This window comes from Stegodyphus dumicola, chromosome 6, assembly GCF_044657685.1.
Source record: "Stegodyphus dumicola isolate Sdum_Otavi_A_Nest chromosome 6, ASM4465768v1".
Classification (NCBI taxonomy): Eukaryota; Metazoa; Arthropoda; class Arachnida; order Araneae; family Eresidae; genus Stegodyphus; species Stegodyphus dumicola.
The window spans coordinates 173,850,786-173,864,932 of NC_140773.1; the positions used below are offsets into that span (position 1 = coordinate 173,850,786).

At 35.8% G+C, this 14,147-nt stretch overlaps 1 protein-coding gene across 2 annotated transcripts in view; it reads right to left on the reverse strand.

Moving 5' to 3' along the window:
• The window catches only part of LOC118182618 (uncharacterized), a 269,407-nt gene that overhangs the window by 38,998 nt on the left and 216,262 nt on the right, over window positions 1-14,147 (reverse strand). For both annotated transcript variants that reach the window (XM_085819175.1, XM_085819174.1), the window contains exon 47: window positions 10,856-10,921. In XM_085819175.1, the coding sequence (XP_085675301.1) occupies window positions 10,856-10,921 (66 nt within the window). The remainder of the gene's footprint in view (window positions 1-10,855; window positions 10,922-14,147) is intronic.

A 14,147-nucleotide genomic window follows, 5' to 3' on the forward strand; every position in this document is an offset into this window, starting at 1 on the left:
TTTCGATCAACCCAAAGAAATTGATTTGATTTTAGGAGCTGATTATTTTTTTTTTTTTTTTTTTTTTTTCTTTTTTTTTTTCTTTTTTAAGATGTGGCCAAATATATGGTTTGAAAAATGAGCCTGTAGCTCAAAATACAATTTTCGGTTGGGTGATAGGTGGGAAGGTCGGAAAATGGAAGGTCCCAAAACAGCAAATTCACACTTCATAAAGTTAGAAGATAATATAAATATTGATTACGAACTTAAACGTTTCTGGTAAATGGAGGATATTGTTGATGTTGGGAAAAAGGAATTTCTAACACCTGAGGAACAATTTTCTGAATCACATTTTCAAAACACTCATTCTGTTAATTCAGATGGGCGATTTGTTGTAAAACTTTCATTTTATAAATCGCATTTGAAGTTGGGTGATTCAAAACCGGCAACAATTTCTAGGTTGCATTCCATGAAACGAAAATTCAAAGATAATCCGGAATTTGAAAAACAGTATAAAGATTTCATACATGAATATGAACAGTTAGGACATATGACTGTGATTAATGATGATTTATCTAACAGATCGGCTACAGAAAAGTTTTATCTTCCTCATCATGCGGTCATTAAACCTTCTAGCACAACGACAAAATTAAGAGTTTTGATGCATCCTGTAAATCTGAAAATGGTATATCATTGAATTCTCTTTTAGGGGTAGGTCCGAAATTACAAAGAGATATTTTTGAGATTTTGATTAATTTTTGATTTCCTAAAATTGTTTTCAAAGCCGATGTGGAGAAGATGTATCATCAGGTGATGGTAGCCCCTGAAGATCAGAATTATCGATTGATACTTTGGCGATACAATTCCAGTGATAAAATGCGCACGTACAAGTTGAAAACAGTTACTTATGGTCTTTGCTCTGCTTCATTTTTAGCAACTCGATGTCTGAAGCAGGTAGCCTTAGATTCTAAAGAGGAATCAGATGTATCTCGTATATTGCAAGAGGATATGTATATGGACGACTTATTGTCGGGTGCAAATACAGTTGATGATGCAGTATCTGTCTGCAAGAAAATATCTTCAATTTTACACGCACATGGTTTCGATTTGAGGAAGTGGAATTCAAATTCTGTAGAATTCCTAACTGAATTTAAGGAACATTGTTAATTGAATTCTGATTTTGAGATATCTCCTAATTCGAGTTCGAAAGTCTTAGGACTTTTTTGGAATTCAACTACTGATACCTTTAGTTTTAAAGCTACACTGCACATCAACGCACCTATAAAAAAGAGACGCATATTGGCAGAATCTGCTCGCATTTTCGATCCTTTAGGTCTCTTATCTCCTTGCACTATATTGATTAAAATATTCTATCAAAAGCTATGATTATTTAAAGGCTACTGGGATTCAGTTGTTCCCCAGCATATCTTAGATGATTGGTTTAAATTTCAAGAGACATTCAGTCAAATCAATAATTGTGAAATTCCGAGATGTGTCATACTTACAACGGACAGTGTTATCCAACTACATGGATTTTCTGATGCATCTTCGCAGGCTTATGCAGCAGCCATTTACTGTCGCCAAAAATGCAATGGTACGGTTAAGGTTAATCTTTTGGTATCAAAGACTAAAGTCGCGCCTATAAAGCAAGTATCCATTCCTCGATTAGAACTCTGTGCTGCGTATTTGTTGACCAGATTAATGCAATCTCTATTGAACATTTTAAAGAAGTTTGATTTTGAAATCTTTGCGTGGACGGATTCCAAGGTAGTTCTGTCTTGGCTATCCGCTCATCCACGTAAGTGGAAAACTTTTGTGGCAAACAGAACATCTCAAATCATAGAAGTGATACCTATTAAACATTGGAATCATGTTCCCTCTAAACAGAATTCTGCAGACATTGCTTCTCATGGTATTGAACCTCAACTCCTACCAAATTGTACTTTGTGGTGGAATGGTCCACCACGGTTGCGTCAAGAAGAGAAAAAATGGCCTAAATATGAATTAAAATCTGAAGATGATACTGAAGTAAAGGCCGAACAAAGATCTGATCCTATTTTTATTTCTCATATACGTGAATCGAATGATTTATTAGCTAATTTGTTCGAGCATTATTCTTCGCGTTGTAAAATTGTTCGTATTCTGGCTTACTGCCAAAGATTTATTACTAATTGCAAGAAGCATCATGTTACTCAGAACATTTCACGTAGTGGCATTAACTCCAGCTGCCTTATGCCGCTAACATTTCTAGAGATCCGAGTAGCAGAAAATTTCATTATTCGTTGGATTCAGAATCATTATTTCGAAGATGATTTACAATGTATAAAAGAAGAGAAACCTTTACCCAAGAAGAGCCAACTACGTTCTTGTATCCATTTGTAGATAAAGATGGTCTCTTACGGCTGGGAGGACGTCTTCGAAATTCATCTTTAGCATTTAACATCAAACATCCTGTCATACTTCCTTCTCGACATAAATTTAGTGAATTACTAGTGAAAGAACTTCATATTACTTACCTTCATGCTGGTCCTTCTTTATTATCACACCTCATCAGGTAATCTTACTGGATAATTGGAGGAAAGAGACTGATACGCAGTTGTGTCAACCATTGCTTAATATGTCATCGCTTTAAAGCTGCTTCAAATCCGCAATTGATGAGTGACTTATCTGAACATCGTGTGACTTTGGAACAACCTTTTTACGAATCTGGTGTGGATTACGCTGGTCTTATTACCATGAAATTTAATAAGGGTCGTGGTTCTAAAACAACGAAAGGCTATATAACTCTGTTTGTTTGCTTGTCGACTAAAGCTGTGCATATAGAAGCAGTCAGTGACCTAACGGCAGTCTGGTTTCTCGTGGCACTTAGACGTTTCATTTCACGTCGCGGTGCACCACGGCACATTTACAGTGACAACGGCACCAATTTTGTGGGAGCATGCCGAAAACTACAAGAACTAAATCAGATTTGGTCTTCCTTGTATGCAACAGAATCGTTTTCCCGAGAACTAACTAAGTCATCTATTCAATGGCATTTTATACCGCCTGCTTCGCTCCACTTCGGAGGAATATGGAAAGCCGGCATTCGCTCAACGAAATTTCATCTGAGAAGAGTATTGAAAGAGACTCTTTTAACTTACGAAGATTTGTCAACGCTACTTACCCAGATCGAGGCTGTTTTGAATTCACGTCCGCTTACTTACGTGAACGAAACTGATATTGACTCTATTAATGTTTTAACCCCTTCTCATTTTACGAGGGCCATCCAGGAAGTAGATTACGTTTCCGTCTGTGTCCGCTAGGGGCGGGGCTAGCGCGGCCATCTTGGGGTCAGAGCGTTGCGCAGCTCAGTCTGCATCTAGCCGTGCTAGTGAGAGGTTCGTGCTGTGCTCCGTTCAGATACTGTGACGGTTTGAAATGTCTGCGTTAATTGAAAATCCCGCGAGCTGCGCTCAGTAATAAGGTTTCTGACTGCAAAAAACTGTAAACCGATAGAAATCTATCAACAACATTATCACTGAAGGTGGAGTGCGTCAGTGGGTCATAAGATTTCAAAATGGCCAAACCAATGTTCACGACGAAGATCGAAGTGGGAGACCCAGCATAGTGACCGCCGAACTTCTCGAAAAAGTCGATGCTAAAGTCCGTGAAAATCGAAATTTCACAATAACGGAACTTTCTTTGAGTTTTCCACAAATTTCGCGAAGTTTGTTGCACGAAATCATCAGCGAAAAGCTTGGTTACCACAAGTTTTGTGCAAGATGGATTCCAAAAATCTTGACAGAGGACCACAAAAATCAGCGAATGGCTGCAGCGTTGAACTTTTTGGACGCTTACCATAAGGATGGTGACTCTTTACTCGATCGCATCGTTACTGGTGACGAAACATGGGTGAAACATGTGAACTGTGAAACGAAATTGCAATCAATGCAGTGGGGGCACACAAGTTCTCCCCAAAAACCCAAGAAATGCATGCAAACAATGTCGGCAAGGAAGATGATGGCGACCGTTTTTTGGGACAGAAAAGGTGTAATTTTGGTGGACTTCCTGGAAAGAGGCACTACAATAAACTCTCAAAGGTATTGCCAAACTCTCCAAAAACTCAGAAGAGCAATTCAAAACAAGCGCAGAGGAATGTTGAGCTCTAAGATCTTGTTGATTCACGACAACGCCCGGCCCCACACGGCAAATGTCACTCGTAAAGTTCTTGAATCTTTTAAGTGGGAGTTGTTTCCTCATCCGCCGTACAGTCCCGACCTGGCACCGAGCGACTTCCACCTATTCCCAGCAATGAAGAAGTGGCTGGCTATGCAGCGTTTTGATGATGACGCACAGCTGCAAGAAGAGGTAACGAAGTGGTTGAAGGCGCAGGCGGCCGAATTTTTCGACGAAGGAATTTCCAAGCTCGTACATCGCTACGATAAATGCCTTAATTTGTATGGTGACTATGTAGAAAAGTAGTATTTGAGTGGCTTTCATCTGTATATAATAAAATTTGTTTCCTATACTTTGTTTATTTTTTTATTCCAAAACGTAATCTACTTTCTGGATAGCCCTCGTATTACAGGTGATACTTTGACTTCCTTTCCAGAGACACATCAGTCTGTGGTTCTTGTCATCGAAAATGGATCTCCACCTCTAGCTTGGCCTATAGGACGGATCATCGATGTCCATCCGGGCAAAGACGGATTAGTTTGCGTAGCTACAGTCAAGACTAAAACTGACCAATTAATAAACTTTCACCTTTGCCTGTGTATCAGGACTAAACCTGATAGGGTGGAAGTATGTTCACTTCCACGCCTATCGAATTAATTTCTACTTTTTCGTTGCCCTGCGTTGGCAACACGCTTTTGAGATTTGTCGTTGGTAGAATTTGGTCGCTAAAAGCGTAGCTGGCCTGTAACGGCTGTAATTATTATTTTAAAGCTTATCTGTACTCCTGAATTATTACTAAATGTTTACATATGAATGTTATATCATTAAATGTCTTCAGTTTGATTTAAATACACCAAGAGTCTTGAATTTATTAAATATAATCAAAACCGAAACTGCGTCATCCATGTCGGCGCTAATCTAATACGAGGAACGTAAACGATATCTTTATTACATTTGATAATAAGTTTGAGATTTAAATTACAATAATTATGTTAAAAGTAAATTTGATACCACAGTGATAATATTTTTGCAATTAAAAATGGTAATTTATTATTCTATTTTTAAAATTTTGTTACATCAACAATACTAATTCTAAATTACCAATACTAAATTCAAAAGTAGAAAAAAGAATTCTATATGTGGAAAATCCTTAGTGCCTGCTCTGTGTATGATGCATTAAGACATATTAGATGAATCTTTCAAATTGTAAGTTTTCAATTTCTTTATTAATAAAAAATCTCTTTCTATAATGCCTGCTCAAATGATAAGATTAGAAGCATTCTCAATATTTTCCATGCTTATGTCTAGTGAAAAGTAGAGAAAATAAAGGGAAGATAAAGATGTTAAAAGATTCTAGTATCAGAAGTAAAACATTCAAATATTATGTTTTCATTGTTCTTCCAGACGTTCTCCAAAAAGTAAGAAATTTATTGCAATCTTTCTGTAAAATACATCCATTACGTGTTGATACCATGGAGATATTTTTCATTTTGTCACATATTTCTCGAATCTTCTAGAATCGTGGGTCTATAAATCTTGTCTTCAAATCCTTCTAAACTTTCCAAGCTGCGATGTCTAAAATACTAAAGAAAAACTATCCCCAATAATTCTGTAACAGTAAAAAGCCAGTAATATTTTGGGGAGGGGAAAAAAAAAAAAAAAAAAGGAGGGAAAAAGTGCAAAATTAATTTTATAAAGAAAACTGATGCATTTTCTGAGAATTTCGAATATTCTGAGACAATTACATGAGAAAAACACTTACTACGAAAAAATTAAAAAGACATTTTTGATTAATTACATAACTAATTTTGCTTTTGGCTAAGAGCTGTTTTGTAAATTATGCTTTATAGCATTATACCTTGTGTATTTTCCAGATTCAAAATATTGTATAATATATTGCCAAAATGAAACTTTATGACAGCAAAAAATAAAAATGTTTTATTTTAATGTTATTTTTAAATATAATTTCAATATATTATGATGTTTTAAAAAAAATCGTCAACAAACTTTTAGATCTCGGAATTTTCTATAGAAACTGATCTTAAAATCGCCAAAATATTGACAAATCACCAAAGTTAGAACCGTTTAATAAAAAAATTCACATCCCCAAAGCGAAAACTTGTTTAACAGCTCTTTATTTGAAAAAATGAATTTCCAAATGCTTATGTTTCACTTTTTACTTAGAAACTCAAGTATCCTATTATTTATATTAGAAATAGAAACTAATTATAATGCATTTAAAAGATATCACATATGTCAGTGAATCGCCAAAAATATTTCTCCAAAATGCTAATTCACACTCAGAATTGCAGTCATAAAAACAGACAGAAATTTCAGATGATCAAAATTAAGGACCTTCTGCTGATTTTGGCCAAAATTAAGGACTTTTAAGGACCAAAAATCGATTCCAAAAAATTAAAGGACTTTTAAGGGGCGTAGGAACCCTGTATTTGGTCACAATGACATAAATGGAAAAAACAGAAGCTTATCATGATTTTTGTAGGCAAGAATTTAAATTCAGCTTTCCTTTTTTTCAGAAATATTTTCGTCTATAGTCTAGAAAAGCATATACATTAAACAGGCTTTAAAAGGTCTGATTAAAAGCAGATTAATTATAACCATTCTGTTTAAAGGACAGCAATTTACCAATAGCTTAAAAAAAAAAAAGCACCTTGTTGTATGTGAACCAGGAATTATATTTATTACCAGAAATTTTAGCTTTTAATTATCTGCTAACTTGCAACAAAGATACTCAAGGCTATTTTTCTCAGTGTAAGAGAAAAATTGATCCCAATTAAAAAATGTCAGCTTGACAAAGTGTACTGCACTTACTTTACACTTGGTTATAATTTAATTTTTAACCTGATAACAAATTATTGGGTAACTGAATAAACAATGCTCACTTTAAAATAAATACTTCAACATTAAGCATCTTTAAAGAAACTTTCTAGTTAAATCAATGAAGAGCTTTTGTCTTTTTTATGCATCAGCAACAATAGACAGACAAATGCAAGACATGAATAAAGCAATTTATACTAAAGTAATGCTTTCAAGATTTTAAGCATAAAATGATGGAAAAAATAGAATAGAAATAGTTTCAAATATTCCAATTAATTAATTATTGCAAAACCCTTGAAGAAAGATTCTGTGCTATTCCTGACATTTATCAATTGACATATGTGCAAGATAAAAACATTTTTGGTGATAGAAACTATAGTTGCTTTCATTTCATTAATCAAACACTGCTAAGTACTGTAATACTTCAATTACCATATTTGATGGCATATAAGACGCACCCTTATTTAGAAGGCCACACACAAGGGAAAAAAGTTTCAATAGTCCACAATAACTTAAAATGTGGTTACTTTTAGTTCTCACGTTTCGTAAAAGCCAAATAGACAATCATTGAATGCAATTACCAAACATATTCTTATTAAGGAAAATTAAAAAACGGAAAGCTATTTTGAACATGATATGTAAATTTCAATAATGAATAAATGAATGAACGGCAAGCTATCAAACACAATACAAAATAAAGCAGAAACAACAAAAAACACAGATTCAAGGAAAATGTTGCCTATCATGAAATTAGACTTTAATCACTTTCAAAACCATAGAAATCCTTTTCACTATCATCATCACTACTGTTTCCATCATCCCTAGTATCACCTTCTTCTAATAATGAGTCATTTTCTGTTCCGTCAAGAGCATTACTGATTCCACACTTCTTAAAGGACTTAACAATTACTTCAGCCTTTATGTCCACCCAAGATCTTTTTACCCACTTGCACACTTGTGAAATAGAGGGCCGCTTCATTCTACCTGAGGGTGTGAGGGCGAGATGGGGCTCTCCTATCCACTTGTTCCATCGTTCTCGCACTTTTTCCTTAAATGGCTTATTCACCGATACATCTAAAGGCTGCAATTGGCTAGTCAGTCCACCAGGAATGACAGATATCTGGGTTTTTAATTCTCTCGCTTTATTCTTTATGGTTTCAGTTCTATGGGCGCTAAACTGATCCAAAAACAAAAGAGAGGGTTTTCTTAAGAGTCCACCAGGTCGCCTCGCCCATACGTTCTGTAACCACAGTTTCATTCCAGCTTCGTCCATCCAGCCTTTCGGATGAACATGAACAATTACACACGTTGGAAGTTTTTCTTTCGGATGAACATGAACAATTACACACGTTGGAAGTTTTTCTTTCGGATGAGTTTTTCTTTTGAATATGAAACACGGCGGTAGTTTTGTGCCATCAGCACAACATGTTAGAACTACTGCATATCGGGTTTTTTCATGACCTGTAGTTTTTTTGGTTATTGATTTAGACCCTTTAATACTCACAGTCTTGTTGGATGGTATATCAAATGTGCGTGGAATTTCATCCATATTTAATATTTGACCGAGTTCAAAAGAAGTTTTCTTGCATGCATTTATAACAAACCTATGAAATGCTAGTATTTTTTCTTCATAATCTGCTGGCATTTTCTGTGCAATAGTTGTTTTTGTGCTCATTGATAAGCCTTGCCTTTTCATGAACCTGCAGCACCAGCCCTCAGACCCTGAAAAGTTCTAATTCCCCTGTTTTGCTGCAAATCTTTTGGCCTCATTGATTATCATTTTGGTTGAAACACATATCCCAGATTTTCTCTTATCTATCATCCACATTTTTACGTCATTTTCAAGTTCAGGCCAAGATGGAGCTGGGCATCAAAGGTTTTTTCCCCCCCCAGTCTTTAGTTGATCTTCCTGCAGTCGCCAAGTACGTATAATTTTTTCGGTAGGTGGTGGACCTAAATGCCTTGCTGCTGCTCTGTTTCGATGCACTTTGGCATAGTTTAACACTCCTAGTTTATACCGAATTGTATAGCTTAATCTCTTGTTTCCTGTAGTCATATTTTCCAGGGTAATTTTTTAAAACAAATAGTTTTAAGCACCGATACCGACACGTGTGTCGACGGAGTCAAAGAAAGTCTATGTAAAGAAGGAAAGGCTCCATAAATGTAATGTGACCGTCGAACCTGTTCGAACTTCGACATCAGCTTTGAGCTTTGGCGCTTTTCAGCAACAGATATTTCACGTAAGAGCAAAATAATTATGGAAGATATAGAAAAAGTTATGTGTGTCTAGACCTTTATCTGGTCTAAAAATAGCTGTGTCCTTCACGTATAAGACGCGGGTAACTTTTTTGAGACCAAATTTAGGAAAAAAAGTGTCTTATATGCCGTCAAATACGGTAATTTCCTTTTCGGAGCATAAAAACTTATAATAACATCATAATCAGCTCTTTTGGAGCTGAGAATAATAAAACTGCCGATATACGAGGGCCATCCAGGAAGTAGATTACGTTTCCGTCTGTGTCCGCTAGGGGCGGGGCTAGCGCGGCCATCTTGGGGTCAGAGCGTTGCGCAGCTCAGTCTGCATCTAGCCGTGCTAGTGAGAGGTTCGTGCTGTGCTCCGTTCAGATACTGTGACGGTTTGAAATGTCTGCGTTAATTGAAAATCCCGCGAGCTGCGCTCAGTAATAAGGTTTCTGACTGCAAAAAACTGTAAACCGATAGAAATCTATCGGCAGCTTCGTGAAGTGTATGGGGACAACATTATCACTGAAGGTGGAGTGCATCAGTGGGTCATAAGATTTCAAAATGGCCGAACCAATGTTCACGACGAAGATCGAAGTGGGAGACCCAGCATAGTGACCGCCGAACTTCTCGAAAAAGTCGATGCTAAAGTCCGTGAAAATCGAAATTTCACAATAACGGAACTTTCTTTGAGTTTTCCACAAATTTCGCGAAGTTTGTTGCACGAAATCATCAGCGAAAAGCTTGGTTACCACAAGTTTTGTGCAAGATGGATTCCAAAAATCTTGACAGAGGACCACAAAAATCAGCGAATGGCTGCAGTGTTGAACTTTTTGGACGCTTACCATAAGGATGGTGACTCTTTACTCGATCGCATCGTTACTGGTGACGAAACATGGGTGAAACATGTGAACTGTGAAACGAAATTGCAATCAATGCAGTGGGGGCACACAAGTTCAACCCAAAAACCCAAGAAATGCATGCAAACAATGTCGGCAAGGAAGATGATGGCGACCGTTTTTTGGGACAGAAAAGGTGTAATTTTGGTGGACTTCCTGGAAAGAGGCACTACAATAAACTCTCAAAGGTATTGCCAAACTCTCCAAAAACTCAGAAGAGCAATTCAAAACAAGCGCAGAGGAATGTTGAGCTCTAAGATCTTGTTGATTCACGACAACGCCCGGCCCCACACGGCAAATGTCACTCGTAAAGTTCTTGAATCTTTTAAGTTGGAGTTGTTTCCTCATCCGCCGTACAGTCCCGACCTGGCACCGAGCGACTTCCACCTATTCCCAGCAATGAAGAAGTGGCTGGCTATGCAGCGTTTTGATGACGACGCACAGCTGCAAGAAGAGGTAACGAAGTGGTTGAAGGCGCAGGCGGCCGAATTTTTCGACGAAGGAATTTCCAAGCTCGTACATCGCTACGATAAATGCCTTAATTTGTATGGTGACTATGTAGAAAAGTAGTATTTGAGTGGCTTTCATCTGTATATAATAAAATTTGTTTCCTATACTTTGTTTATTTTTTTATTCCAAAACGTAATCTACTTTCTGGATAGCCCTCGTATTTACAGGAACATTTTCAAAAGCATGATTCCTATCATATATCAAGTTACTACTACAATACAAATTATACATACCAAATCATTTTCATTATCTGTGCTTGATTTAGCATTTCCTTGTTTTTCAGCCAGAACTCTTCTTGTCTGATTGGAGAAAAATTAAAAGATTAAGCAAAAATACATGTAAATAAAAAATACTACCAGGAATTAAAAATATACTGTTGAGAAAAGCAAAAACCATCAAAATCTGAAACAATAAGTTATGATACCAGGGAGAAATTATTAATTATTATAAAGTCTAGTTATAATTTGTTATAAAGTAATAATATAAAGTCATATTTATTTAGAGTTGAAATCATATATTTATTTAGAGAGATATTAGAATTCTAATTTACTTAGAGTTGTGTTTTTTAAGCCGAAAAGAGCTATTAAGCTACCTTCAGGCAACGTATAAATGGCATAAGTGGTTTAGGCGAAGCTGCGTTGCCAGGCAACCTGTCTGTGCTACGCCACAAAATCTGGTTTAGGGCTTATAGTATCAAGTTCGAAATTTTCATCATTATGTCGACTTGGGATAAGCTTCTGACGAACCAGAGTGAATGCGCAAAACCTGACTGGAAAACAGAGTGGGAAAGCTGTAGACACATTCACGCATATGCAAATGTAACTTTTTGAAGTGGGTGCGGCTTAGAACCTGTGTTGCAGGTGTGAAGGGAATTTTGCATTTTATTCTTATGACTGTGCCTGTGACATTTACATTGCCGTCTGAAAGCAGCTTTTAGTCTCAAAATGGCATTTTGTGCTGAATCACTTTAAACGTCCAAACCACTTTTCAAATTGTTGCCACTAAAATAATATCGCCCTGTATTATATTTAAAGAAACTAAATAATGAAGACTACGCAAGAAAGTATGTATGTTTCTTGCACTATGTAAAAACAAGGATACCTAAAGTCATTAAATTTTGAATAACATAGACCGAACATAAGCACTTTAAAATTCTCAATTTGTTTCATTGCCTATTTCCTGTTTTGCAAAACTTGAGAACAAATTTTTGATTTAAAAACTCAGCAATTTCAAAGCGAACATAGGCAACACTGTAGGGAATAAAACACTTTTATATCCAGTACACAAGACTGTCTATAAAAAATTCTAAAGATATGTTGTTTTTAAATATTTTTAGCTTAACATTGCATTAGCCCAAATGCTCTAGAAACATGTAAATTAAAAAAGCCCATTTGGGCATAATATAAAATCTGAAAGCTTTTAGATTTTTTTATTTATTATTATTTTTTAAAAAATATGGCAAAGCACACAAAAGCTCTATCTAAGGAGCTATAAGGCTATAAGTATAAAAGCTCTATACCTCCGTGCAGAAATTTTTATGGGAAACTGGCCCATATTCAAGCACACGAAAAACCAAGTAAAATGTCCATACAGCCAGCCTGTTCGCCTAAGTATTATCTACTTGACCACTGGTGTCTAGTCTTAACTACTTGACCACTGGTGGGACATTCTGAGTCAAAAGATATGTAGAGAAATCAGTATTTTCCAAGTAACAAGGGATTGCAAAAACTACTGGTATATACTACGGTCCTGAGGAAAATGTTGGATGCATGTTCAGGATATGTTAGCCTATGCTTTTCCAACATGTTGTTATAGACGAGTTGTTGTTTTACCATACTTTTTCAGTATCACAATCATTATTTGATTACAGACTAGATATGTTCAATAGGAACAAATCCAGCTAATTAAGTCAAGCAAGAAGAAGCAAAGCTGAACATCCTAGAGTTCCTATTAAATGCTGAATGTCACATGTAATCACACATCATCTTCTTGGTCCTGGTCAAGACATATGCTGCAAATAAGGATAGCAACCCGAAGAGATGAAATAGCAGCTGCTTAATGTATCAAGTCCTTCATCATTCCAATTTCAATGAATATTCTTCTAGGTACTACGGCAAATGCCAGTGGTGTGCAATCAAAGATAGCAGAAGAAATGAGTAAATATATTTCAAAGTTGGATGCACCATTAAACTGTACATGCAGAAATTACTAACTATATAACACACCCTATTTCTTGCATTTGCATTTGCGAGGAGGCTGGTACCTTAGCTTTGGCATAAAAGTGAGAACTTAACTTTCAAAAGCAAGTGCATCCATACAATATTTGATGATATTACAAGATCTCGTAAAGCAAAAAATTTCTGCAACTTTAAGATAGTCATCCATAAGCAGTGTCAATGATTTTTGAACAACCATGTGTAAAAACATGTATTCGGATTTAGAAAACTCCATAAGTATACTACACCTATATACAGGTCTGCCAAGACATAAGATTGAATTAAAGTCCTATATCTGTATGCTTGACACCCTTAAGATTGTTCTCCAGAGAACGAAATACTGAATAATTTGCATAAAGGTGCCAGCACCATTCAGGATTCGTACACATTTCTGCACACAGAAATTAAGTACTTTTAAGGATCATTAATGAAAAAAAATTAAGGACCTATGAGCAAATGGGAACATATTACTGAATAAATTCAATTAAAAGTATTATCTATGCCTGAATTTCACTTTTGTCATACCATTCTAAAAATACAATAGATTTCTAAGTAGTATGCCTTATTACTAAACATGAATTAATAAACATAATTATTAATAAGTTTGAGAATAAAATAAACTTTGTGCAATTTATTAAGTAGCATTAAATATGTTACACTTACAACAGATGGACATATTTGAAAGAAGATAAGTGACATTTACGTTATACTCACAGTTAGCTTTATGTTGATTTTTTTTAATGTCTCATTTTGTCACGTACTTGGTCAGTCTAGAGGTTCAGTAAATAGCAGGTAGATTTTATGTCAAATGGCATAGGTTAAAATGATAAGTAAGATCATAATCAGCATGACTCAGAACAAAAGACTGAATGTTGTTACTGCTGCTGCTTGTCTAGAGACAGGCCTGCTCATTAGAACAAACCTGAAAGGCCTGATGTAGGCACGGTTGGCAAGTGTTGAAAGTTAGTCGGGCTCTGTTTGATGCAGTTAGTGTTATAGGTTCGTGTAGAGTTCCAGGGATTATAACCCAGTTAATATACTTTAAGGTTCCAATACGCCATTAAAGCACCAGAGGTGATAAGTTATTTTGTATTATTTTAAGTCTCACTAGATGCAAAGAATAAGTTTTACTCAAATTTTTACATTTTTGTATTTTATCTTGTGACCACAGTGGGTATTAACGAAAGGCAATAACTCACTTTAATATGCAGAGATAATTTTTAAGGGTAAGCAGTTAGTTAGAAATAATTAAATTAGGTAGTTTGATATCCTTAGTCAATGTGAATTTACATGACCACTATTAAATTTT